General features: G+C 53.3%; 1 protein-coding gene across 1 annotated transcript; it reads left to right on the top strand.

Moving 5' to 3' along the window:
• Positions 1 to 1,668: 1,668 nt before the first annotated feature.
• Tmprss13 (transmembrane serine protease 13) lies at positions 1,669 to 26,010 on the top strand. Its single transcript, XM_070038116.1, has 13 exons — positions 1,669 to 1,704; positions 12,699 to 12,957; positions 13,061 to 13,165; positions 16,038 to 16,160; positions 17,040 to 17,169; positions 18,161 to 18,253; positions 18,834 to 18,877; positions 19,499 to 19,661; positions 20,851 to 21,023; positions 23,335 to 23,433; positions 24,442 to 24,584; positions 24,702 to 24,854; positions 25,049 to 26,010. Exons 1-13 carry the CDS (start codon positions 1,684 to 1,686, stop codon positions 25,073 to 25,075), a joined length of 1,533 nt encoding a protein of 510 aa, XP_069894217.1. The 5' UTR covers positions 1,669 to 1,683; the 3' UTR covers positions 25,076 to 26,010.
• Positions 26,011 to 26,296: the final 286 nt, after the last annotated feature.

Genomic DNA, 26,296 nt, shown 5'->3' with positions numbered 1-26,296 from the left:
TACCCATCAGAAAAATCTAGAAGGCTTAGAAAAGGATGTTGGCTCTCTTTGTGATCATCCTGCAGCCATGTGGGAGCAGAGCCAGGCATGTAAGAGACTCTTGGTAAATACTTGTTGGATGAATGTATGAAGGACAAATGTCAAGTATTCCACCAAACACCAGTGCCTTGTTATGATCACTGTTGCTGTGTGTTTCCCATGACCAGTGTCTCTGGTCATTGTCTCTTCATCCTAAAAAAATGAGAAAATGGAAGGAGCCACAGGTGATCTTTGAGTTTCCTGCACACTCAAAATTTTAGTGCCTGGGCTGGGAAGGTGGCTCAGTGGTAGAGTGCTTGCCTTGCATGCATGAGGCCCTGGGTTCGATTCCTCAGCACCACATAAGCAGAAAGAGCCAGAAGTGGCGCTGTGGCTCAAGTGGTAGAGCTCTAGCCTTGAGCTGAAGAGCTGAGGGACAGCGCCCAGGCCCAGAGTTCAGGCCCACGACCACAAAACAAAACAAAACAAAAAAACTTAGTGCCCTCAAATGCACAGGATCTAGAACATTCTTCTCACAGCCTTCTCAGAATCTGGAGCATCCTCAGCAGAAGAGCTGAAGTTAAGGTTCTGGGCTCTTCCTCTACTCCTTTTGATTCTGAGCACAGAATCAGAATCCGGAGTAGGGATCACAGTCATGAGCCAGCCCACTATGTCTTGGGCTGGTTTCCATGCGAATATTTATGTGGCATTGTAATTGACCTGGATGTGCTGTTCCCTAACATTTTATTGCTTTTTCAATGGAGACAGTTCCCTATGTACATAATTAAAAAAGTATTTGAAGCTGGGTGCTGATGGCTCACGCCTAGCTATTCAGGAGACTGAGATCTGAGGATCACAGTTCAAAGACAGCCTGGGTAGGAAAGTCTGTGAGATTCTGATCTCCAATTAACCACCAAAAAACCACAAGCGGTACTGCGGCTCAAGTGGTAGAGCACTCGCCTTGAGCTGAAGAGCTGAGGGACAGCGCCCAGGCCCAGAGTTCAAGTCCTACGAACGACAAAAAACAAAAACAAAAAGCATTTGATTTCAATTGCTTTGTTAAGAGTTCTCAAAGAAAAGAGTAATCATGGAAGCGAAGGTGTGGCTGAAATTGTAGGGGGCCTGGAGTGGAAAGGCGAGACTTTTAGGTCCTGAGTTCAAGCCTTAGTACTGGGGGTGGGAATGGGAGGTGGGCTGTGAGTGTGTGGGCATGCACACACACACACACACACACACACACACACACAAAGCAACCAGAAAAATATTGCCAGCTCACATGCCCCATGTGGAATTTCGTGGTCCTGGGGGATAAAGTTCTACAGAGTCAGCTCCTGGGTCTCCTGGGGGCCCAGAGCTACCCCCGTCCCTGGAAGGGGCGGCCCCAGCCCTCCTGTGGGGGCAGTTTCAGAAGAACAGGGTAGCTTTCCACTCCGGTATTGGCTGTGTACCTGGGATGGCCTGGGATGGGGTGGAGGGACTGGTCTAGCCAGTTCTGTTGTTTATACCGGGATTACCTCACACATCCCTACCATCTTCCCCGCCCCATTTGGTGGGGGCTGGCCCTCAGCCCTGAGCCTCCTTTTCCCCACATGCTGGGGAGCCCAGACCCAACATGGATCTTCCCGTTGACATCAGCTGAGCCCGGAGACCCATCTCTAACAGACCATGGACAGGGACCGTGGCCGGGTGAGTGCCTGTGGGTCTCTGTCCGCTGAGCTCAGAAGCAGGGGTGGGCCGGGGACAGGTGGGGCCCGCGCCACCTCTGTACCTTCACTGGGGGGAACTTTGCCCGGCTGGAAGTTATTTGGGATTCAGATTTCTCTGGAGGGAGCCCCTGGGAGGGGAAGTGGGTGAAATTTGGGGTCTAGTCAGTAAGCACCCCAAGGCTGAGTGCTGAATCTTGCTTTGTGTCTCTTGAACACTAGCCAGCCAGCCATGCTGCCAAGTGATCGTCTCTACTGTATGAGAATCACATTGAATTCAATCGAGTTTCAAAGCTAGCCTAAGTTTGGCCAGTTTGAGAACCAGAACATTCTAACTGATCTTCATGGTCACCTTGTCCAGCCCCCTAGTTTCCTAAGCCTTCCCAGTAATACGTGATTTTCTGTGTGAATTTCAAGGTGTTCCCCCCTTACCCTCAACCACCTTTATGTGTGTGTGTGTGTGTGTGTGTGTGTGTGTGTGTGTGTGTGTGTGTGTGTTGGTTCTGAGACTTGAACTCAGGAGGACCTGGACTCTGACCCTGAGCATTTTTAGCTCAAGACTAGCCTTCTACGACATGAGCCACAGTTCCACCTCCAGCTTTTTGGTGGTTACATGGAAATAAGAGTCTCCCCGACTTTCCTGCCTGGGCTAGCTTTGAGCTGCCATCCTCAGATCTCAGCCTCTGTCGCTAGGATGGTAGGCGTGAGCCCTGGTACCCAGCTTTGCTCTTGAATTTTCCTCCCAGGCTGCCTCTCCTTCTCTCTGAGCTGGTCGCCTGAGCACATGTCTTTGCCTCACCAAGGTCATTTGGCTTGAGGCCCCTAAGGCTCATGGGAGTCTCTGATGAGCAGAAAGGACAGTGCAGGGGGCAGAGTGGAGTTGTCAGGAGCGTGGGGAAGGTGAGCCTCAGACACAGCCATGGGACATCCTCCTTGGTAGCTTGCTGGGAGCCTAAACTTAATGACGATCCCTAGACCCAAAGAGAAGGGCTGAGCTTTCTCAAGGGTGGCACGCTCCCGTTGGAAGGGAACAGTAAAGCCTGTTCCCAGGGCGGGGTGACAAGGATCATGTCCACCCAGGAAGCTCCACTCATCAGTCAGGGACCCACCTGATGTCTTCTAATTAACTCATCAATGAATGAATGAAGTCTCCAAGCCAGGGCAAACCCCACCTTCATGGTGGAAGGGAGGTGGTCTGAACTTACTGTGGAATGAAAGAATTGTGTAATTTCATTGTTTAAAGTTCTTTAGTTTGCCCCCTTGTTCTACGCAAAGTCCCAAGAAAGTGGGGTAGGGCACACAGAGGTCTCCAGTGGGGTCCCCGAATCTTGTCTGCAATCCATATATTAACTTGATTCAATTGGAGATACGGTGAATTGATTAAGTAGAGGAAGTTGGTGCTATGAGGCTGGTAAGAGTATCTTGGATTTGTCTGTCCAAGCTGACTTTGATCTTCAGATCTCAGCCTCCAGAATAGCTAGGATTACAGGTGTGAGCCACTGGCTTCAAGCTGGATCACATTTTTTAATGCTTAGGGAAGTACAAGGCTTATTAAAGACTAATAAAGCAAGTAGGCGCTTTGATAAATCCTCTGCGGAACAGATTTCCTTCTACGGGGAATTCTTGAAGCAGAGCTGGTTCTACATCCATACAAACCCCGGATATTCTGGGTTAGTGACACGCAGGTCCATCCAGGCTCACATTGGGGATCCTCTGCCCTGGAGGCCTGGGCAGGCTTCCAAGATGGTAGACCAGTAGACTGAGCTTCTCCTTGCCATCCCAGAGCCCCTCAGACCCAGATGTCTGTCCCAGGGGCTTGCACCTCCCTACTTCAGCCCCCGCCCCCATTTCATGCTGTCATTGGTGCTGGGCGGCCTTCTCCTGTGTTGTCCTCTGAGGCTGGTGGATGTGAGCTGAAATGCGTAGGAGTGTTGTGTCCTGGACTCCAGGCATCGCAATGGTCCCTGACCTAAGTGTCTTGTTTTGGCCAAACAGCTTCCTCCTGGGATCTCAACAATGGGGGTGGATTGTGGATTGTGCTTGGCCAGGTGTGCTGGGTGCTGGTACAGGAGGCAAGAGGGAAGCTACCACAGGGAACCTCGTTTGTCTGCTAAACCGAGGCCTAAACAGCACCTAGCAGAGGCTGGGTCCCCATAACCAAGACAGCCAGGAAGGCCCCATGTGCAGCAGGCCCAGGGCACACAGGGGAAGCAGAGATAGACACAGGGAGAAACCGAGGCCTTGGCCATAATGGGTACATAGTAAAGCCTTTGATGAATGGAAGAATGGAGTATTGAATAAATACAGAAGGTTTTGGTTTTGGTTTTGGTGCCAGGCTGGGACGTGAACTCAAAGCCACCTGTTCTCCCTTAGCTTTTTATATTCAAGGCTGGAGCTCTACCACTTGAACCACAGTTCCACTTTTGGCTTTTTGCTGGTTAATTGGAGATAAGAGTCTCCCAGGCTTTCTTGCTCAGGGGTTGGCTTTGAACTGAGATCTACAGATCTCAGCCTCCTGAGTAGCTAGGATTATAGGCGTGAGCCACGGCGCTGAGTACTGTACTCTGATCTCACAGGGCTCTGCCTCTCAGGCTCCTTCACCTGCAGGAGGCATCCACAACGGGAAGGAACTTGATTGCTCACCCAAGGGGCCCTCCTCACCAAGAGGCTATAGTAGCACTGAGAAGCAGATCTTCCAGATCTTCTCTATCCGATGAGACAAAGACCGCAGAGCCCAATCGTAGCCCCCTCTGCAGGACTTGGCGGCGTCTCCCGGGACCCCAATGCTTCGTGACACCCCCAGGAAAGCAGCTGGTCCCCCCACCCCTGGATTCAGTACAGCCAGAGAGGGTTGGGGCTGCCCACCGTTCACACAGCAGGCTGGAAGCGGAAGCAAGGCCCCTGGGCCTTCCAAGCCGGAAGTACTGGATGTTTCCTAGCACTGGCTCCGTAGGCCGAGCTTGGTCATGAGCAGGCTGATGCGGGGAGAGGGGAGGGAAGCCTCTCTGTACTTAGTCTGCGCATGCGCGGGGCAGCGCTGAGCGTCTATCTACCTATATTCTTGGAAGGACAGAGAAGAAGAACTAGAATGTACTCCAGCCCTATCCAGTCTAGTGTAGCCTAGGATAGATTTGGGGCTCCTCACCCCAGTTTTCAGCTCCTCAGGGAAGGAAGCCCTCAGAGCCCTGCCAGAGAATGTCTGATGTTCTGATGTCCCTAGGACTTTGGTAGGTACCTTCTGTCTGGTTTTTTTTTTTTTCGTTTTGCCGGTTGTGGAGCTTGAACTCAGGGCCTGGGCACTGTCCTTGAGCCTCTCTGTGCTCAAGGCTAGGTCTCTACCACTTGAGCCACAGCACCACTTCCAGCCTTTTCTGTTTATGAGGTACCAAGGAATCGAACCCAGGGCTTCATGCATGCTAGGCAAGCGCTCTACCACTGAGCCACCTTCCCAGCCCGTTCTGTCTGGTCTAGAATGCTGGCCTTGCTGCCTGCAGCCATAGGCCTGCCAGCCTTGCCTCTTGGGCAGACAAGGGTTTCTGGGGAGGAGGGGTGTCCTGGGGCCTCAGTCTGAGGAAGGGTGCTCCACCTTGGAGGGCGGGGAGTGGCTGGTAGTGGGAGCACAGGGTGATGTGAATCTGCCCAAGGATGGGCAACAGGGACGACCAGGCTTGGAGTCCTCCACTGACCACGCTCCACCCCCCACCCCCCTCCCCGCCCTTCCCGGCCATGTGGCCTTGAGCAAATCGTAGTTGTTGCTGCCTTCTCAGTAAGACAAGGGGCTTGGATTCCAGGGGCTTTGGAGTGCGTCCAGCTCAGCCTGTGACCTGTTTTGGGGCCCCCAGTAGTGGCTTTAGGAAAGGACGGTACCATGGAAGTGCCCGCTGATGAAGGGCTAGGGAATGTCTCCTCGCTGCGCAGACTGCTGGGCCGTCGTTAGAGCTGGCTGGAGAGCTTTGTGTCCGCTCCTTGTTGCAATCTGCCTGGAGCTCCGAGGGAGCCCGAGCTATACATGTGTCTCACTTCAGGCTACTGCCCAGGGTCTGGAGAATGGCCTTTTTTGGTCCCTGGTATATAGTTACTGCAGGACACACTCCAGAAGACAGTGGTACAGACAGCAAGGGTCCTGGGGTCTGCTGAATCTCCGATCTGCTGAGGGTCGGAGCAACTCTGCTTGGATCACGTTAGATGTCCCAGGCGTCCGTTGCCCAGGGAACATGGAAAGATAGGCCTTGCCAGAAGGAACCTGGGAGCCAGGGCCTGGGCGTCTCGGCTCCCTTCCTAGGACCCCTGCACCTAGGGCCCTGCCCAGCTACATCCAGGCCAGCCCAGAGTCTCTGGGGGGTTTGCCTGCTTTAAACTGGAGCCCTCCCCAGCTGCAGAGGCCCCGTCTGAGGCACTGGCCTGTGTCCCAGCATGGTAAAGCCTCCCAACCCTGCCACCACCCCTCCACCTGATAGCCCCAGGGATCACCCCAGAGTAGGTGGGGAGAAGAGGCAGGGTTGGACAGGAATGATTGACAGGCCATGACCCAGGCCTCTGCTCATCCTCAGGTCTGCAGGCAGGCTACAAAGAGGTCAGGGTACAGGAACTTGGGCAGCTGAGTTCTCTTTCTGGGTCCTGTACTCAGCAGCAAAGGCCAGGTTCGGAGCTGGGCTCTGCCAAGGAGGCCCCTCTCTTCCTCACCCCGCACCTGCTCAAAGCATCCGAACTGTGGGTGAGGTGGAGCCTGCAGGTGGCAGGATGGAATCTCAGCAGCTCCTTTCCAAGGACTGAACAAAGGAAATGAGTTAGAGCTGTAGCAGGCTAGACATCAGGAAGAACTTCCAGCAGGGTGGGGTGTTTGTCATGACTGCCTGAAGAAGGCTGGCTGAGGGATCTCCCATTGAGATGGTCCCTGTAGATGGGATTGGGTTAGAGCTGAGGGCCTCGTTCAGGCTGCTTTCCTCTGCCTTGGGGGCTGATCTTCCCTTGCTGCAGCTGTCATTCTTGTCTTCCCTTCCCCGCCCTCTCTCTGTACCCACCACCTTGTTGCTCATTTCCCTCCACATCTCCCCTCCCACAACCCCTGACCCCCCTGGGCCCTCTCCCCTCAGGCCCAGCACCTTGGAGGTGGCAGGGACAGGACCCAGGGCTGCAGTTTAGGCTGAGAGACCTGGGCACTTGGTGGGGATTCAAACAGTGTATGAGTTTGAACTGGGTCCCAATTGGACCCGGTGGGCTGTTAGCTTGACTCCAGCTTGATGCACAATGTAAAGACCAGACTGTTTCTTATAACTGCCCCATCTATGTGGGGAAGGGGGTGAAATTAGCCCCAATGTACACATTTAGAAACAGGCTGTAGCCAGACACCAGGCTGAGATCTGAGGATCTCGATTCAAAGCCAGCCCGGGCAGGAGAGTCCACGAGACTCTGATCTCCAATAAACCACAGAAAACGGGAAGTGGCACTACGGCTCAAGTGGTAGAGCACTAGCCTTAATCTGAAGACCTGAAGGACAGTGCCCAGGCCCAGAGTTCAAGCCCCATGACCAACAAAAGAAAGAAAAAAAGAAAGAAAGAAAGAAAGAAAGAAAGAAAGAAAGAAAGAACAAAAGAAAAGAGAGAGAAAAAAGAGAGAGAGAAAGAAAAGAGAGAGAGAAAGAAAGAAAGAAAGAAAGAAAAAGAAAGAGAAAGGAAGGAAAGAAGGAAGGAAGGAAGGAAGGAAGGAAGGAAGGAAGGAAGGAAGGAAGGAAGGAAGGAAAAGAAACAGGCTCTGGAGCTGTCATCCTAGCTACTCAGGAGGATGAGAGCTGAGGATCAAGGTTTGAAGTCAGCCTGGGCAGGAAAGTCCATGACAAAAAGAAAAAAAAAGCCACAAATGGAGCTGTGGCTCAAGTGGTCAGGTGCCAGCCTTGAGGAAAAGCTAAGGGACAATGTCTAGGCTTTGAATTCAAGCCCCTATATTTGCACAAGAGAAAGGAAGGAGGGAAAGAAGGAAAGAAGGAAGGAAGGAAAGAAGGAAGGAAGGAAGGAAAAGGCAGGCAGGCAGAAAGAAAAAGAGAAAGGAAAGGAAGATAGAAAGAAAGAGAAGGGGCTGTATTCGTAGGCACGGATGTAGTGGTATTCAAATAGATCTTTCTGTGGTAAGCCAGGCATGCTTAAGGAGACAAACAGAACCCGGGACGGCGTTCCGGGCGTCCTCTCTGGCTGTAGGCACTTTGCCTGTGGAACCTGTGCCCCGGAAGCTGTGAAGCAGGGTGGGTGGCGAGCTGGGCTCAAGGTCAGGAAGCAGAGATGCAGAGAGGTGAAGCCACTCACCAGTGCCATGCAGCCGGATTCTGCTGTCACTGCCCCACACACACACCAGGTCCCTGGGCTCTGACCCCTCCTGGCAGGTCACACCACCCAACATGATGCACACCCCAAAAGCCCACCAGACCCCAAGATCCCCAGAGAACGCCCCAGCTCCACCCCAGCTCCCAGTGGAGCGCTCAGCCCAACAAAGCCCTGGGTTTCCATGGAGGCCGCCTCCCACAACCCCAGACACAAGTGGGCACAGTGGGGTCCCGGGCCTGTGGTGAGGTGACCCAGTTCTTTATCTATAAAAGCAGACTTCTAGAAGGACCAGCCTCAGAGTGGGGTGAGGACTGCAGGCGGCCATAGACATGGGCATTCATTCACTGGCGCTTGAGGCTCATGCCTGGAATCCTAGCTTCTCAGGAGGCTGAGCTCCATCTGAGGGCTGTGGTTCGAAGCCAGCCTGTGCCAAAAAGTTGGTGAGATTCTTATCTCCAATGAACCATCAAAATGCCAGCAGTAGAGCTGTGGCTCAAGTGGTAGAGTGCCAGCCTTGAGGGAAGAAATAAAAAAGAGCTCAGAGCTCTGAGTGCTGAGACACACACACAGAAAGAAAGTTCTGGTTTGTGTGAGTCACGTTTGTTTTATTATAATGAATGGTAGGAATTGTCCAAGTCAGGGCAGATTTAATGTGAATTCCAGGCAGGTGCCTGGCACAGGCAAGACTTAGGCTGCCACTGGTGGGAAGGGCCCCCTGGACGCCACTCAATGGGCTTCTCCCTCTAATGGAAGGTCCTTAGTCTGCCCTTTATCCAGCCCCCCCCCCCTTTTCCATCCTGTTCCGTCTCCTCCCCTTCTTCCTCCCCTCCTCCTCTTCTTCTTCCTTCTCCTCCACTTCCTCATCCTCCTTCTTTCTTTTTCTTCAAAGGTACTGGGGTTTGAACTCAGGGCCTCGTGCTTGCTACTCAGGAGCTCTACCACTTGAGCCACACTTCCAGCATTTGTTTTAGTTATTTTTGGGGGGATAGGCTCTGGGCCAATCTAGGACCACAACTTTCCTGCTAATGCCTACTATGTCCCTGGGATCACACATAGGTGTATACCTCCATGCCCAGATTGTTTGTTGAGATGAGGCCTTACTAAGCACCCTCCCTCCCCACCTACCACCCCTCCCCCCAGTCTGCTGGCTTCCAACCTCAGTCCTCCCAACTTCTGTCTCCTTAGTACCTGGGATTACAGGCATGAGCCACCATACCCAGTTTCTGTCTTGTTTTATAGATGAAGGTGCAGGCTTCTCATGGGGGTTAAGTAGCTGGCCCAAGGTCACACTGCTGCTAAGTGTACTAAATGATAGGTCAGGATTAGGACCAAGTCTGCTTGACTCTAGAGACACAACTGTCACCAAATGCCTGCTCAGCCCCAGGCATGGCTGAGTAGAGGAAGAGCATGCACTTGCCTAGATGTGCAAGGCCCTGGGCTCCATCCCCAGTGTCCAGATTGGATGGAATGTAGTTCTGTGGTCAGACACTTGCCTCGAATGCACAAAGCTTTGGGTTTGGTTCATAGCACTCTTAGAAAACAAAGATGCAGCCGGATGCCAGTAGCTCACACCTGTAATCCTGGCTACTCTGGAGACTGAGATCTGAGGATCTAGGTTTGAAGCCAGCTCAGGCAGAAAAAAATCTATAAGGACTCATATCTCTAATTAATCATCAAAATAGCTATGGTAGAGTGCTTATCTTGAAAAAAAATCTAAAAGCTCAGGGACAGCATCCAGACCCCAAGTTTAAGCCCCAAGACTGGCACACATATAAAAGGTGGCTTTGAACTATGATCCTCAGATCTCAGCCTTCTGAGCCACTTGGATTACAGGTATGAGCCACTAGCTAGGGCTTTTCTTTTTTCTTTCTTTCTTTCTTTTTTTTTTTTTTTTTCCAGTCCTGGGGCTTGAATTCAGGGCCTGGGTACTGTCCCTGAGCTTCTTTTGTTCAAGTCTAGTGCTCTACCTCTTGAACTACAACTCTGCTTCCAGCCTTTTCTGTTTATGTGGTACTGAGGAATCGAACCCAGGACTTCATGCATGCTAGGTAAGCACTCTACCATGAAGCCATACTCCCAGATCTAGGGCTTTTCTTTAACAGTACTTTTTACACATTTGAACAAGAGCAATATTTTATCATCTCAGCCCCCAACCACAACCCTGCTGCCAAAGTCTAGCCTATCCTCGGTTCATGGGAATCTAGTCTCTAGACAGGAACCAGGGAGGGTGACCATAGCCCCAGACCAGTTGTGTCAGCCCAGAAGCAGCTCCTCGAACCCCTGAATACCCTGACATCTGCCTCCCCCGCCCCTTTTCCACCTGCCTAAGCATCAGAGCTCCTGGGGAGCTGATCAGGATTTCGAGATTGTCCCTTGCATTCATCCCCCAGAAAAATGAGGACTCAATCACTGAACTTCGGAGGTGAACCCCACCAGCCCCCCAGGGTCCGTGTTCTGCTGTGGGCCTTGACCTGATCTGCTAAGTGCTGGTGCTCCTCCCGGTCCCAGGCGGTGGCTGGTGAGGGGTGGAAATGGGTTCCAGGCCCTCTGTCCCCCTTGTGCAGCCCAGCCCTGGCTGCCTGGGCCCGGCTGGACTTTCCTCTCTGCCTCCACTGTTCCTGCCACCCCCAGACAGCCATCCTCTTCGGCAGACTTTATTTTTTTTTTTTTTTTTTTTGTCGGTCGTGGGGCTTGAACTCTGGGCCTGGGCGCTGTCCCTCAGCTCTTCAGCTCAAGGCGAGCGCTCTACCACTTGAGCTACAGCGCCACTTCCGGTTTTCTGGTGGTTTATTGGAGATAGGAGTCTCACGGTCTCTCCTGCCCGGGCTGGCTTTGAACCGCGATCCTCAGATCTCAGCCTCCTGAGTAGCTAGGATTACAGGCGTGAGCCACCAGCGCCCGGCATCTCTTCGGCAGACTTTAAAACAAGGTTAGATGTAGCTATTAAGTCGAGTCAAGTGGGTTCCTGATCTAGGGCTCTCTCTCTCTCTCTCTCTCTCTCTCTCTCTCTCTCTCTCTCTCTCTCTCTCTCTCTTTCTCTCTCTCTCTCTCTCTCTCTCTCTCTCTCTCTGTGCTGGTACTAGAGCTTGAATTCAACACTTCACACTCTTCCTTGGCTTTTTCACTCAAGGCTAGCACTCTACCACTTGAGCCACAGCTCTATTTCTAACTTCTTGCTGATCACTTGGAGATAAAAGTCTCATAGACTTTCCTGCCCCTGCTGGCTTCAAACCACGATCCCCAAATCTCAGCTTCCTGAGAAGCTAGGACTATTGACGTGAGCCACTGTGCCTGGCCCCGAGAGACCTCTTTGAGGGGCAAGAGGGAGGTGGCAGGTGCTTGGTGTGATGGGGCAGCACGTTGAGAATGCTCCAGCACTTTCCATGAACCCGGAACACCCCTCGCACCCCATGCCCTCTCCCACACTCGTTCTTTGACTTCTTCTTTCCCGCAGTGCTCCTCAGGGGCCTCCAAACCTGACTTTGGGCTCTGATCCTGAGTGCTCCTTTTAAGCGCTGAAAACTCAACTCTCTGCTTCATCTCTCTGCCTGTTTCCCCCTGTTCAAAACAGGGATTAAATGGTAGTTCCTACCTGACAGGGTGGTTAAGATGATTGAGTAATGACCCACGAAGCACCTCGAGCATGTTGATCCTCTATTCGTATAAATCAACAGAGTAATAAATTAATAAATTAATAAATCCGCCCACAGCAGAGCAAGTGGAAGGAGCTTACCCAATCATGTTGAATCATGCCCGGTCCACCTGTGCTGTTCTGCACCTTACCTTCGGTTTCTCTAATGGGTTACAGTGTTTGTGCATGCATGTGTGTACATGTGTTCACACATGCATGTCTGTAAGAATTCTAGTTATATTGAGAATGAGGTTTTTCTGTTTTGTGGAGAAGGTGATACTGGGACTCGAACTCAGGGTCTGGGTGCTGTCCTTTAGCTTTTTTGCTCAAGGCTGACACTCTACCCTTAAGCCGCAGCTCCACTTCTGGCTTTTTGCTAGTTAATTGGAGAGAAGAGTCTCATGAACTTTTCTACCCAGGCTGGCTTTGAACTGTGACCCTCAGATCTCAGCCTTCTGAGTCACTTGCATTACAGGCATGAGGCACTAGAACCTAGCTAGCGCTTTTCTTTAACAGTGCTTTTCACACAGTTGAACAGCGCAATGCTTTATAATCTCATTTTTAAAATTTCTGATTTGAGGTGAGGTCTGTGTCACCCAGGCTGGCCTCAAATTCACAATCCTCCTGCCTCTGCCTCCTAAGTGCTGGGACCGCAGGTGTGCATCACTGTATCCAGCTAGTGTCTGACAGTCTTATCTACGTAAAAGGAAAAATGTGGGTCTGGAGGGGAGGAGGTGGGAGGGTCTTCCCTGTTGGGGATGGATTTCCTGCTTTCCAGCACCCAGCTCTGCAGCCCCTTCTCTTGTCTCTCCCTCAACACACGTAGCCTCAGCTGGCACCCCGAGTTCTTCTGTAGGTCTGTGGAAGGGATGCTGGAGGGGGGCAGGCCCTTGGAACTTGCATTCTATTCTTGGCCACAGTCTTCTTCATCCTCCTTGTCTCCCTCCCAGTCACCTGCCCCAGGGCCTTTGCACCTGCTGCCCAGGGCCTGCAGGGAGCAGTCTGAGGGATGCCCTTTGCTCTTGTTTGCAGAATGCTTCTCCAGCAAGGACATCATCTCCAGCAAGGACAGTTCCAGCCCAGGCGTCGCCGGCCCGGGCGACCCCAGCCTACGCGTCCCCAGCTCAAGCGTTCCCTTCCAGGTCCTCGTCGGTTGGGTCGTCATCATCTCCCCGGTCAACATGCGCGACATCTCCAAGCAGGGTGTACCTGGTTAGAGCCACGGCGCTGGGGGCTGTCCCGGTCCGAGCAAGTCCTGCCAGGCCAGCGCCGGCCACCAGGGAGAGCTCAGGTGAGGGGGAGGCCGGGAAGGGGGTGTCCCTTCTCCCTCCCTCCTCTATCCCATGCCGGACCCCGTCCCGACAGCCTCCCTTCCCCTGCCATCCTGCCCCTAGGTCCCGGCCTGCCCAAGTTCTCCTGGAAGGAGACCCGGAAGCAGCTGCCCCTCATCGCGTGCATCCTTCTCCTCATCGCCCTGGTGGTCTCGCTCATCCTTCTCTGTGAGTGGAGCGGACGGGGCAGGATGGGCCTGGATGGTGCTGGTTAGAATGGGCCCGGGCATGGGAGCACGCCGCAGGGACGGGGACCCCACGCTCGCCCACCGGGGACCGCACCCATCCTGGGACACGGTGGCAGATGGCCCCTCTGAGGTGGCTGGGTTGGGGGCGGGACACTCGGGGAGCCTGGCTCGGGTCCACCTGTGCTGCTATGTGCACCCCACCGGGGCTGAGGGAGCACGCGCATTCAGCTCACCCTAACATCTCATCCCAACTTCCCTGGGCTAGGAGGACTAAGGGCAATGATGACTCATGCCTGGCACACAGTCGCACTCTAAAACAGTCTGACTGTGAACACAAACAAATGATGACTGAGCACAGAGCCGCATGCTTGTAATCCCAGCTATTTAGGAGACCGAGATTTGGGGGGATCATAGTTTCAGCTCAGCCCAGGCAAAGAAGTGAGACCCCCGTCTCAATCAACAAACTGAGGGTGATGGTACGGGTCTGTGATTCCAGCTACGCAGGAGGCACAGGTTAGAGGATCTCTGGCCAAGGCAAAACCCACATTACTCGGTACAAAAAATAACTATCGCCGGGCACCAGTGGCTCACACCTGTCATCCTAGCTACTCAGGAGGCTGAGATCTGAGGACTGCGGTTCAAAGTCAGCCCAGGCAGGAAAGACTGTGAGACTCTTATCTCCAATAAACCACGAGAAAACCAGAAGTGGTGCTGTGGCTCAAATGGTAAAGCACTCGCCTTGAGCTGAAGAGCTGAGGGACAGCGCCCAGGCCCAGAGTTCAAGCCCTATGACGGACAAAATAAAAATAAATAAATAAATAACTCAAAAGAGAGATGGAGGATGGCTGAAGTGGTAGAGCACTTGCCTAGCAAATGTGAGACCCTGAGTTTAAACTCCAGTACCAGGGAGAGGAATGGAGGGAGGAAGGGAAGGAGCAGGGACGGGGAGGAAAAGCAAACAAGCAAGAAGAAAGCAGGTTTCCCAGCGCCAGTGGTTCATACCTGTAATTCTAGCTACTCAAGAGAGGCTGAGATCTGAGGATCGCGGTTCAAAGCCTCTTATCTCCAACAAACTGCTTAGAAAAAGCCAGAAGTGATGCTGTGGCTCAAGTAGTAGAGCTATAGCCTGAGCAGAAGCTGAGGGGAAGAGCCGAGGCCCAGCGTTCAAACTCCAGGACTAGCACACATGCATGCATGCACACACGCACGTGCACACACACTAATTAGAAAGCAAGCTTCCCCATGATAGTCAACGGTGACAGTGCTGGAAACAACTCAAGCCAAATGTGTTTGAGGGTGGCTATGAAGAAGAGGAGACACCTATACCGGCCAGGGTGTGGAGGCCAAGAGACAATTGTGACCCAGACAGGGCATCAGAGCAGATAGACAGATAGACAGCAACCAGAAATATGGGGAGGGGGGGGCCAGGAGAGAGAGGCTGGCATGGAGGAAATGGGAGGGACCCACTTTTCCAGGGGAAAATACACATTTGGGGGACCTGGGACCATCTGTTTGACTTGGTAAGGCCAGGCCATGTGGCAGAGAGCTTTGAGCGCCAGGCCAAGGAGTAAGGATTGTGTAAGAGGCCGGGTGGAGGGGCGGAGGGGTGGAGGGGTAGAGGGGCAGGGTGGAGCAGTGGTAGGACTGTGGGGAGGAGGGCTGTGTGGTAGAGCATCGCTTAGCGCCATGCATGCCTCTGTCTCTCCCCAGCTGTGTGCCTTCAGCAGTTAATTAATGTCCATTAACATTCTAAGCCTCAGTTTCCCCATCTGCTAACCAGTCACTGCCGTGATTCACATAAAGGCCTCCAGACCTTGAAGAGCATCAACCGCAGGCCACTTCCTGTTGGGGTGCCCACCCTGCATCTTCCCTCCTCCCTGGCACGGCCCCCCATTCCATGAAAGCAGTGGGAATAGCACCCGAGGCGGGCCCGCCAAATGGAGTTAAGGCTCCTGGCGTGGTTTTGTAACATTTCCTAGCATTCCCCGGGTCTCCTTCAGGACGGAGAGGCGGTGTGATTTGTGCAGGTCACAGCGGCCTCAGGGCTGGAGCCTGACATGATGGCTCCCCATCAATCCTCTCCCCACAAGACGTCACGGTGACTCAGTCCCGAGAGTCCAGGGCCTGGGCAGAGAAGAGGAGGAGGAGGAGAGAAGGAGGGCTAGACCGTGCCACAAAGAGGGACTTGAATCAGGACCCAGAGGGAGCAGGCCCTCCATGGAGGCACCCCAAGACAAGAGGAGGCTGAGTAGTTAGGGCTCCGGTGTTGGGGTGTCTGAGGCCGGCTGTCTCCAGGCACGAGGGGTGACAGTGGGTGGGGGAAAGAGACGGAGAAGTCAGGAGGCTGATGGTCACGTAAGGTTTGCCAAGTTGCGTTCTCCGCCATGTGGGATTCAGCCACCTAGCGCTGCTTGTTGAGGGAGAAGACATTTAAAGTTGCAGACAAGTGCTGGGGTGGGGACTGAGCACAGGGGATGCCCCTGCTTTAGGGAAGAATGAAGAGAAAGCACACCCAGGAGCTGTGGAGGCAGGAAGGATGGTGGCTTTGGAGGAGGCCAGACACCTAACAGGAGCAGCCCAAACGAGTCCCCGCCTCTGTCTCTGTCGCTCTGTCTCCCTCTTCTGGTGGCTGGCTGCTTGAGTCTGCCTGGGGTTGCCCTGCTTGCCAGAGCTTTCTGGAACATTCTGGAGCATTCCTGAGCAGCTTTTCTCTCCACACAGATGGGGGACGGGAGCCCCAGAGTCCAAGAGGGATTGCAGGTCGGTGCCTCAGAACCCCCAGGGCCTTGGGCTGCTGAGCATCCTGTCTCTCTAGGGCTGGAGATGATTACCGTGCGCCTCTTCTCTTCCAGTCTACTTCTGGAGGGGCCACACAGGAATCAAGTACAAGGAGCCGGTGGAGAGCTGCCCCAAGCACACCGTCCGCTGCGACGGAGTGGTAGACTGCAAGCTGAAGAGTGACGAGCTGGGCTGTGGTAAGGGGGCTGGGCAAATGGGAGGTTGTATGTGCACGTGTGTGTGTGTGTGTGTGTGTGTGTGTGTGCGTGCGCGCGCGTGCGCGTGTCCCTGCTCTAACCGACTGCAAACTGTATTGCTGACCATGTGACAGCTCAAGCCAGAGCGACGGACAGAAACTCAGGTCTGGGTTCTAGTTACAGTCGACTTAGGTTTGACACCGGGGGACTTTGGACAAGTTGCTTACCTCCTCTGGGCTTCAGTTTCCTAATTTTAAGATCAAGTCAATTGGATAAGATTGGGGGGGGGGCTCTCAAAGCCTGAAGATGTCAGTATCAGACTGAGAAGAGCAGGAAGCTCTGGCTATCGACAGGGAGGGGGTGTTCAGAGCCCCTGTGATCCACACCCCCACTGCATACCGCCGGTCACCTCCAAAGTCCTAGAAAAGCACAAAGATTGTTTGGATCTTTGGCCCCTACTGGTTTGTGCATGCATGGTCCGTGTAGCGTGTGTGTGTGTGTGTGTGTGTGTGTGTGTGTGTGTGTACCTGTGGGTGTACACACACATATATCCGTGTGTGCACATATATCCTGTCCACCTAACTTCTGTTCACACGTGTACTTGTTCGTGATAGCAAGTGACTGAGTAAACTAGTTCTAATGGTGCTTGCCCCTCTCCTGGGTCCTGCCAGATAGATCTTCCCACCCTCCACCCTTGTCTTGACACTGACTTCATTAAGCATCTGGGCCTCTAGCTTTCACCCTTGAGGACCCCTCCCGTGCCTCATCTACAAACTCAGGACAGGAACTTCCGGGAGGCCCCTCCCCCTCCAGCTCATTCCCCCAAGAGACTGACGCTTCCTGGTGCTGAGGGTCTGCTTTCCCCTTCTCTGCCCACAGTGAGGTTTGACTGGGACAGGTCTCTGCTTAAAGTCTACTCCGCCACCTCCCACGAGTGGCTGCCTGTGTGTAGCAGCAGCTGGAACGACTCTGACTCCAAGAAGACCTGCCAGCAGCTGGGGTTTGAGAGGTAACCGCGAGGGTCTGGCACCGCAGAGGAAACCGCAGGGGCGGTGCAGCCACATGGCAGCAAGATGACATTCAAAAACAGCAACTACAAGCCAGGTGCTGGTGGCTCACGCCTGTAATCCTAGCTACTCAGGAGGCTGAGATCTGAGGATCGAGGTTCAAAGCCAGCCCCGGGAGGAAAGGCTGTGAGACTTGTATCTCCAATTAACCACCAGAAAACTGGAAGTAGCACTATGGCTCAAGTGGTAGAGCGCTTGCTTTGAGCTGAAGAGCTCAGGGACAGCGCCCAGGCCCAGTGGTCCAAGCCCCACAACTGACAAAACAACAATAACAACTAGCAACAACAATGAAAAAACCTGGGCTGGGCATCAGTGGCTCACGCTGTAATCCTAGCTACTCAGGAGGCTGAGATCTGAGAAGCGAGGTTCAAGGGCAGTCTGGAATGTCCGCGAGACTCTTATTGCCTATTAACCAGCAAAAAACCAGAAGTGGAGCTGTGGCTTAAGGTAGAATGCTAGCCTTGTGAAAAGAAAAAAAAAAAAGAGTTTAGGGACAGTGCCTAGGCCCTGAGTTCAGGACTGGCACGCACACATGCACATGACCCTAGATGAAAAATAACCAGTGCAAGTGTGACATACAAGCATGAGGCTCAAAGTTCAAACCCTAGTCCCACCCAAAACCCCTAAAACAAAAGCCGTGAGCTCCCGGTGCCTCCCCAGAGCCTCCAATGCAGCAGGTGTGGGGCAGGCCCCCGAAGTGTGCATTTCTAGCTGAGGATGTTGATTCTGCCGATCCAGGACCACCCTGGGGAGCTCCTGGGCTAGCACGTGGTGCGTGGGGTCAAGCCGTCCTGAGCCTTGACCGCCAGGAGAGCACCACCATGCTGATCACTGCTCTCTAGCTTCTGTCTGAGGGCTGGGGTGCTCTTCCTCTAGCTGAAAGAGTTGGGGTGCCCCATCCGCAGTGAGTTCACTCTTATCTCCTTCTTATAGTGCTTACCGGACAACTGAAGTGGCCCTTGGAGACTTTTCCAGAAGTTTCTCCGTCTCTGAATACAACTCCACCATCCAGGAAAGCCTGCGCAGGTACCGCTCCTGTGTGTGAGCTGGGAAGGGAGAAGAGGGAGGAGACTGGGAGGGGCTTTGAGTCAGGGGGATCCCCGTCCCTGCCTTCCTGGGGTCCAGGAGTGCCTCACAAATGTTCAGGGCATCTTAGACACAGTCCTATTCACATCCTGCCATCAGTGGCCTCCTCGGCTCCTGGCATCTTTATCTTGGCCCCCTGAGGGAGGTCAGGGGATACTACTCCAGCAAGTGTTGTGTACTTACGGAGGGGAGAGCGGAAAACAGACTCCCAGGGATGCAGGAGCTATGTCAGAGAACCGCTAGGTCATGCCATTAGTACAAAGTCATGGCGACCATAAGTCCTAGGTGGAAAGAACATGGGTCTGGGCAATGCGTGTGATACACCTGAAGAAGGCCCCTGGGGGAGGAAGGGATAGGGGTGGAGACGATTGGCTCGGAGCAAATTATGATAAGGAAGATTGTCAGCTGGGAGAGAGAAGGTCAGATGCTCTACTTCTCATACTTAGGGTCGTTTCCAAGGTATGGGATGGGATCTAGAAAGTGCTGTGACCTTTGCTCACCTCTGCATCTCTTCCTGCAGGTCTGAATGCCCTTCCCAGCGGTACGTCTCTCTCCAGTGCTCCCGTAAGATGCTCTTCTTGGATTGTGGGAACCAAGGGTGGAGGCCTTTGGAGGGAGATGATGGGCCTCATGGGCCCATGTGAGGGAGAGAGAGAGAGATACTGGCTGGTCCAGGATAACATTTCTCTTCTGCCTGGTGGACACCAACTCTTTGCACAGTACTGTTCACTTCAGGGATTGAAGCTGTCTGTCTTTCTTAGCCCAGTGGCAGCCCTAGATATAGTGCCAAAATAGTGGGTACTGAGTGAGTGTTTGCCAAATCAGAGGAAGGGAAGGAGGGAGGGAAGGAAGAAGGAAGGAAGCTGATTGGGACCAAACTTCCTACTAGATGGTCCCAATAACCTGTACAAGTAGTATTTCTACTCAGGCAGGAAACAGCCATACCATAGTGAGCAAAGAGGTAACTCATGGATGGATGGATGGATGGATGGATGGATGGATGGATGGATGGATGGATGGTTGGATATATGGGTGGATGGATGGGTGTGTGTGTGGATGGATAGATGAATGAAGGGATGGGTGGCCTACAGGTCAGGACTGCCCCAGCCTGCCCTGGACCCAGGGAGGGTGACAGAGGCTCTGAAAGAAGCAGAGTTTACCGTTTGTTTTCTCTACTTCCCCTAGACTGTGGCTTAAGAGCCATGACAGGGCGGATCGTGGGCGGGGCGCTGGCCTCAGAGAGCAAATGGCCTTGGCAAGTCAGTCTGCACTTTGGGACCACCCACATCTGCGGGGGCACGCTCATCGACGCCCAGTGGGTGCTCACCGCTGCCCACTGCTTCTTTGTGTAAGTGCCTGAGAGCCCGGGAGGCAATGCTGTGGGGATCCGGGAGCGTCCTCCTTGGTGGAGGACTTTGATCTGAGCCTGGTCCCTGAGACCTGCATAGTATACGCTGCTTGGAGCACACTAGAGTGTGAGCTGTGGGCATTTGTTCTGTATTAGGTTCAAGGATGAGAAAAATACCACTGATAGCCCCTAGAAAGAGTGTATCAGGCAGGAAAAGGGTCTTTAGGCCCTGCTCCTAGAGAGCAGATGCATGAGATCTCAACAGAAAAAGCTGGGTATGGTGGTGAACTCCTGCCATCCCAGCTAGGTAGGAAGTATAAAATAGGTGGATCACAGTCTAGGTGCAGGCCCAAGCCAAGAAAAAAAAAAAAAAAAAGCAAGATTCTATCTCAAAAATAACCAGTGCAAGCCGGGTGCCAGTGGCACATGCCTGTTATCCTACCAACTGACTAGGTTGAAATCTGAACATCATGGTTCAGAGCTAGCCCAGGTAGGAAAGTCTGTGAGACTCTTACATCCAATTAACCAGCACAGAGCCCAAAGTGGAGCTGTAGCCCAAGTGATAGAGTGCTAGCTTTGAGCACAAAAACTCAAGCACGGTGTCTAGGCCCAGAGTTCAAGCCCCAGGACTGGCACATAAACATATTCAAAAATGAGGGCTGGAGACATGGTTCAGTGATAGAGCACCTGCCTAGCAAGCATGAAGCCCTCCCTGGGTTCAAACTCTAGCATCACCAAGAAACAAGAGAAAGGAAAGAGCTGCAGGCATTGTTGGTGCTGCTTCTGGCAACAGGACTGGGCAGCAGGGGAGCCTGAGAATGGGGGGTACCTTCCCAGGAACTGAGGGCATTGCACGCAGCTTCTGACCCTCCCCAGCCAGCCTTGCCCAGACCTCAGGAGCACTGGCTCCCAAAGTCATGAGCCTTCAGCCACAGTGATGGCATGATGGCATTCATCCCTTCCCCTTTATCATTATTAGATGTACAACAGCCTGCTCAGAACACTGGGGGAGGAGGGGAGGGGAGGGGGCAGAGCAGTAAGAAGGGCTCGCTTCTCAGTGCACAAGCTCGAGGGCTCCCTCTAGAGGCCAGTGTGTCCGTGCTCCAGCCTCTGAGCAGGCCCTGCTGCTACATGTGCTACCATTCTGCCTGATGCCTAACTGGACTGTGATGCCTTGCGCCCGTCGCAGGACCCGCGAGAGGATTATGGAGGGCTGGAAGGTGTACGCAGGCACCAGAAACCTCCGCCAGCTGCCCGAGGCTGCCTCCATCTCCCAGATCATCATCAATGGCAACTACACGGACGAGCAGGATGACTATGACATCGCCCTCGTGCGGCTCTCCAAACCCCTGACCCTGTCGGGTGAGTGAGTGAGTCTGCTCCTGTCCCTTCCTCCCCAGCAACCTGGAACTCGGCAGCTCCCTCGGCCACGGACGCGCCGTGGGTCCCCACTGCCTCAGCCTAGCAGAAGTCAAAGGCTTGTAGAAATCATTAAAGAAACAAGACAAAACAAAACTTTGTTATGGTACAGTTGGGGAAACTGAGGCCTGGCGAGGAGAAAAATAAGTGCTTCCTTTTGTTTTGTTCACATTTGCACATCTCACACTGCAAATCGGCCACAGAACCAGGGCTGGGAGACTGGTCCTAATCAATAGAAATAGATTGGTTTGTGTCACCAATAGAAACCAAACTTTCCAGAAGCTAGGCACAGCGGTGGGCATGTGTGATTGTGTGTACGTTTCCCAGCCAGTCCCCCAGCGCAGTTCCTATTATTAGCTTCCCATGACGTCTGAGGAAGTGGCACTTTAGAGAGAGGTAATTACCTGAGGCTGTGAGTGACAGGTGGCAGCTCCAGGATTAGATCTGGGTCCATCTGACTGGCGCGCAAATGAATGTGCTCCTCCTTTGCCCTGGGATGACAAACTGTCTACCCTGTCTTGGAGAATGTGAGCCGTGTTCACACTCAGACAGCTCACTGCCACTGAAGTTGGATTGCAGGATCAAATGAGCCTACACCATGTAAATGCCACAGAAGTTCTTCATCACCAGCTGGGTGCCAGAGGCTCACGCCTGTCATCCTAGCTACTCCGGAAGCTGAGATCTGAGGATCACAGTTAGAAGCCAGCCTGGGCAGAAAAGTCCCCAATGAGACTCTTATCTCCAATTAACCACTCAAAAACCAGAAGTGGAGCTGTGACTCAAAGTGGTAGAGCACTAGCCTTGAGCAAAAGAGCTTAGGGATAGTGCTCAGGCCCTGAGTTCAAGCCCCACCACTGATCAAAAGAAAAAAAAAAGTTCTTAATCTCTGTGGACAAAGGACACCATGCATTCATGCATGCATGCGTGCATTTGTTCACTTACCAAATACTCTATGTCTCCTGCACAGTTGGCTCTCCAGTGGCAAATGGCAAATTGAACCCAATGGGTAACATATACCAAGATAACCAGAAAAGGCTAATGATGGGGTACTGGGGAGTAGAGGGGCTGTGGGGGTATAGATGGGGCACCCCAGTTAGTCCTGTCAGGTTAGAGGAATAAAGATTGGAAAAGGGAGCTCCGGAAGGGCCCTGAACAACGGGGCAGGGTTGTCTTGCTTAGCTGCTTTGGAGTGTTTCTAGAAGCCTCAGCCAGTGCTATGAGTAATCCAGCCATTCCCGTGCTCAGAGCCTGAGCTGGTGTTTGCTGGCACATGACATGCATCAAGGAGGTGGCGTCTCTCGTGAGTCAGAGCCGTCAGCTCATCAGAGTGAGGTGAGGAGGAGGAGCCCTGTGCAGAGCTCAGGGGACCAGCACTGGCCCGAGCCCTGCCTGCTAAACCTCACCCACCACAGCCCTGCCTGTATGTCTAGACCAATCCGTGGGGCCACTGTGAGGCATCACCACTGAAGCCTGAATATGAACTCGGTCTTCAAGACCAGAATGGTCTTTCCCAAGCTGGTGAAAAAAAAACCCTAGACTCCATCCAGCTCCCCATATGGATCTTACCTCTCACCCACCTCTGTCCCTTCACTATGGTTTAGAATTCTAAAACAGGTTAAGTTTCTCAAGCCAAAAGAAAGCTATTAGAATATTGCGTTTCTGACTGTGGCGGTCCCACAGCAGGCTCTGTTTAGCCCCTGGTCCAGACACAGGCCATTAGTCCAAGAATCATAGCTAAAGATTTATATAGATCTGTGGTCAGACCAAGTGCCCTGAGTCCTTGGCTTTTACACACCAGGGCAGATGTTTCTTAAACTTGGTTGGCAGGCTGAACACCTAGAAGTCACAGTAGTTTCTGAGAAGACTTCTGAACACTCGCTGACAAATCTGCTTTTCCCCATGAAAACATGGGGAATAGTTCTATTGAACTAGGTAGAAATAATATCATGGAATACTACTAATAGAAAAGATGAACAAATAATGGAATTAATGATATTATCATGGAAATTGTAATAGAAATTATATCCTGTACCACTAATGCCCATTAATGATTGACTGAGATAAGAGTCTCAATAACATTTTGCCTGGGCTGGCTTCAATCCCCTCCACAATCCCCTCCAACTCCAGCTCCCAAAGAGCTGGGATTACAGGCATGAGCCACTGCCTGTGGCCTTTTATTCATCCATGCTCCTGCCCCATACCCCAGCCTCTCCAGCCTTATTCCTTTTGCTGATGCCTTGCGGTCTCATTGCAGCTCACATCCATCCTGCCTGCCTCCCCATGCACGGACAGACCTTCAGTCTCAACGAGACTTGCTGGATCACAGGCTTCGGCAAGACCAAGGAGACCGATGGTGAGGACAGGGTGCTAGGCCGTGTGTGTCTGTGCATGTGCTTGTGGTGGTCACGTGTCTGAGTATAGCGCTGAGGGCCTGTCTGGATGAGTCTGGCTGTAGATATTCTGGGGCCTGAGTGTGCCTTTCTCTAGACAGACCACCAGGAAACCTCTGTGGCTGAGTAGGTTAGATTCGCTGCTTGTGGCAATGAGGGGGAACACATACCATAGAGAGCTATGGGTGTCTCTGTCAGGGAAGGCCTGAACTTTTTGTGCTCAAGGCTGGCTCTCTACCACTGGAGCCATGGCTCTACGTCCAGCTTTTTGCTGGCTAACTTAGAGATGAGAATCTCAGGGCTGGCTTTGAACCGCAATCCTGGGATCTCAGCCTCCTGGGTAGCTAGGATTACAGGCATGAGCCATGATGCTCAGCGTGTTTGCTATTTTTGTAGCTGCCCAGGAACTTTGTGTTGTCTATGCTACAATGGAAGGATGCGGTGGTCTTATTCTGCTTTACTTCATCCCAGTCACGAAGGTCCTTGTGTGGTGGCAGGGGCCCAAGTTGCCCTGTGTCGAGCAGGAGGGCACCATGGCCTAGCTGTGAGCCACAGGACAGCTCATGAATCGGGGCCACTTCTCCCTGGCTCCATGTGCTGGGCTGATGACCCATCTGACCTCTCCTCCATCACCGACTAGCCCCGTGGCTGTGGGAGGGTCACTTCCTCACTTCTAAGTGTCCCCACCTGTAAGGAAATCAGCAAGATCCGCCCCCTTGAGGACACCTGATTTCCTAAGGCCTCCCATGGTGCTTTGCAATAGACAAACACCGTGTGCGTGTCTGTGTTGTCAGCCTGCTGGATCTGGTGTGCAGCTCCTCAGCATCCTGTCACAGAGAGCCTCCCTTGGGTTGGGTCCAGCCATGATGCTCTTTCCTCCCTGGGGAGCTGTCCCTTTGGGCTAAAGGTCATGAAGCTCCCCAGAGTCTCACTGGCTGCCCCCTCTCTCCCCCGTGCTCACTGCTCTGAAGAGAAGACATCCCCCGTCCTCAGGGAGGTGCAGGTGAACCTCATTGACTTCAAGAAATGCAATGACTACTTGGTCTACGACAGCTACCTCACCCCGAGGATGATGTGCGCCGGGGACCTCCGTGGGGGCCGGGACTCCTGCCAGGTGAGGCTGCTTGCGGCTGGGACCTGGGCATGGGGGAAGGCCGGAGGGTTCGGGCTCCACCCCTTTCTGTCCTTGCCCACTGCCCCCCCTGGCTGACACGCTGGCTGACCCTTGCAGGGGGACAGCGGGGGGCCCCTGGTCTGTGAGCAGAGCAACCGCTGGTATCTAGCAGGGGTCACCAGCTGGGGCACCGGCTGTGGCCAGAAAAACAAACCCGGTGTCTACACCAAAGTGACCGAAGTCCTTCCCTGGATTTACAGCAAGATGGAGGTGAGAGCCCTGTCCAGAGCCTGAGGGGGGGCCAGGGGTGCCTCTCTTCTTCCTGGGGTTTCCCTCTTCTCCCAAAGTCAGTGCCATGTGATCACTAAGCTGAATGTGTGTGTGTGGGGTGCCCTTCCCCCACCTCCTTTGGGCTTCAGTGTTCCCTGCCCATTTTCACCCTGGGCTATGGGTCTCTTCCTCAGAGTGAGGTCCGCTTCCAAAAATCTTAACCAGCGCCACCCTGTGCCACTGGCTGCTTCGATGAGTCTGGCCCAAGGGACACGCCTCCTGTGACATCTGAGCCAATGGCCACCAGGCATTTCCATCATTCCCACCTCCGTTGTCTGCTGTCTCTGCCAGTGCTGCCATCCCCAGTTCTCCAGAAACCAGAACCGTCAGCTCTGCTGGAAAGTCCAGGCTGAGAACCTTCTGGAGATAAAAGAGTTTGGGCTCCGTGGGTGTTCCTGGGCACCCACAAATGAATGAAGGAGGTGAAGCTAAAATGATGATACCTGGGAAGGGTCTGGAAGGGAACAGCAGGAGTTCTTGCTCTTTTGACTCTGATGTCGGCAGACACCCACCCAGCGAGCCAGGGGACCCCGGTGTTACCCTGGAATGGACAGTGGGCTTCGAGGGAGCGCCGGCTTCCCTGTGCTGGCCATCCTCAGCTCAGAGCCGTCCCTGCTCTGTTCTGCACTTCCCGCCCTTGCTCCCAGAGGGGGCCACGGCCCGGCTCTGTGGGAGGTATCGCGGCTGGTGACTGTAAACTCCAGCTCGCTGTATTTGTGTGACCACAAAGTTCTTGGGATGGATTTTATTTTTTTATATTTAAGCGAGAAAAGTAGATATGTATGTGTGTGTGTTTTTAAAGATTCTCCAAAAGAAATTATAAAGGTCTTAAGAGTTAGCATTAATCACTCCAAGAACTCCAGGGGGCTCAGAGAAGAGTGTTGGAATGTCCAGCAAAATGATCCTGGCTTCAAGGGACCAAGGAAAGGACTAATGACGTCCACTGGAGGGGCATCCCCAAGTCAGGGGGCCAGGACCTCTCTGAGATACTCAGGGAAGGGAAACCCTCATTTGGCCTGCAGATAAATCACAGCGATCCACGGAAGGCCCTGCCTGTAAAGCAGGACAAAATGAAGGCCAGCATAACCCCAGGAGATATCAGGGGGACAGCACTCTTCATACCTGGAGACTGTGCTAGAAGTGGGGGAAGGAGGGGGGGGCTCGTTCCCAGCTTTCTCCATCTTTCCATTTTCATTTGTTCCTGAAACAGCATTAACAAGGAGAGGAAGCAAGCACTGTCCCCAGGGCCTCCAGTGTGTGTGGCTGGCCTTGGGAGCTGAAGGCCTGAGCCTTTCCCCAGACCATCCTCCGGAGTACCTGCTCCACTCCAGCCCGGGCCTCGGTCTCCTCACGTTCTTTGAACCATCCGAGCCAGGGGGACG

This window comes from Dipodomys merriami, unplaced genomic scaffold (genome assembly GCF_024711535.1).
Source record: "Dipodomys merriami isolate MVZ:Mamm:240054 unplaced genomic scaffold, mDipMer1.0.p SCAF_29, whole genome shotgun sequence".
NCBI lineage: Eukaryota > Metazoa > Chordata > Mammalia > Rodentia > Heteromyidae > Dipodomys > Dipodomys merriami.
The sequence above is the reverse complement of the archived record's forward strand: the minus strand, read 5'-3'. Positions and strand labels throughout refer to the sequence as shown.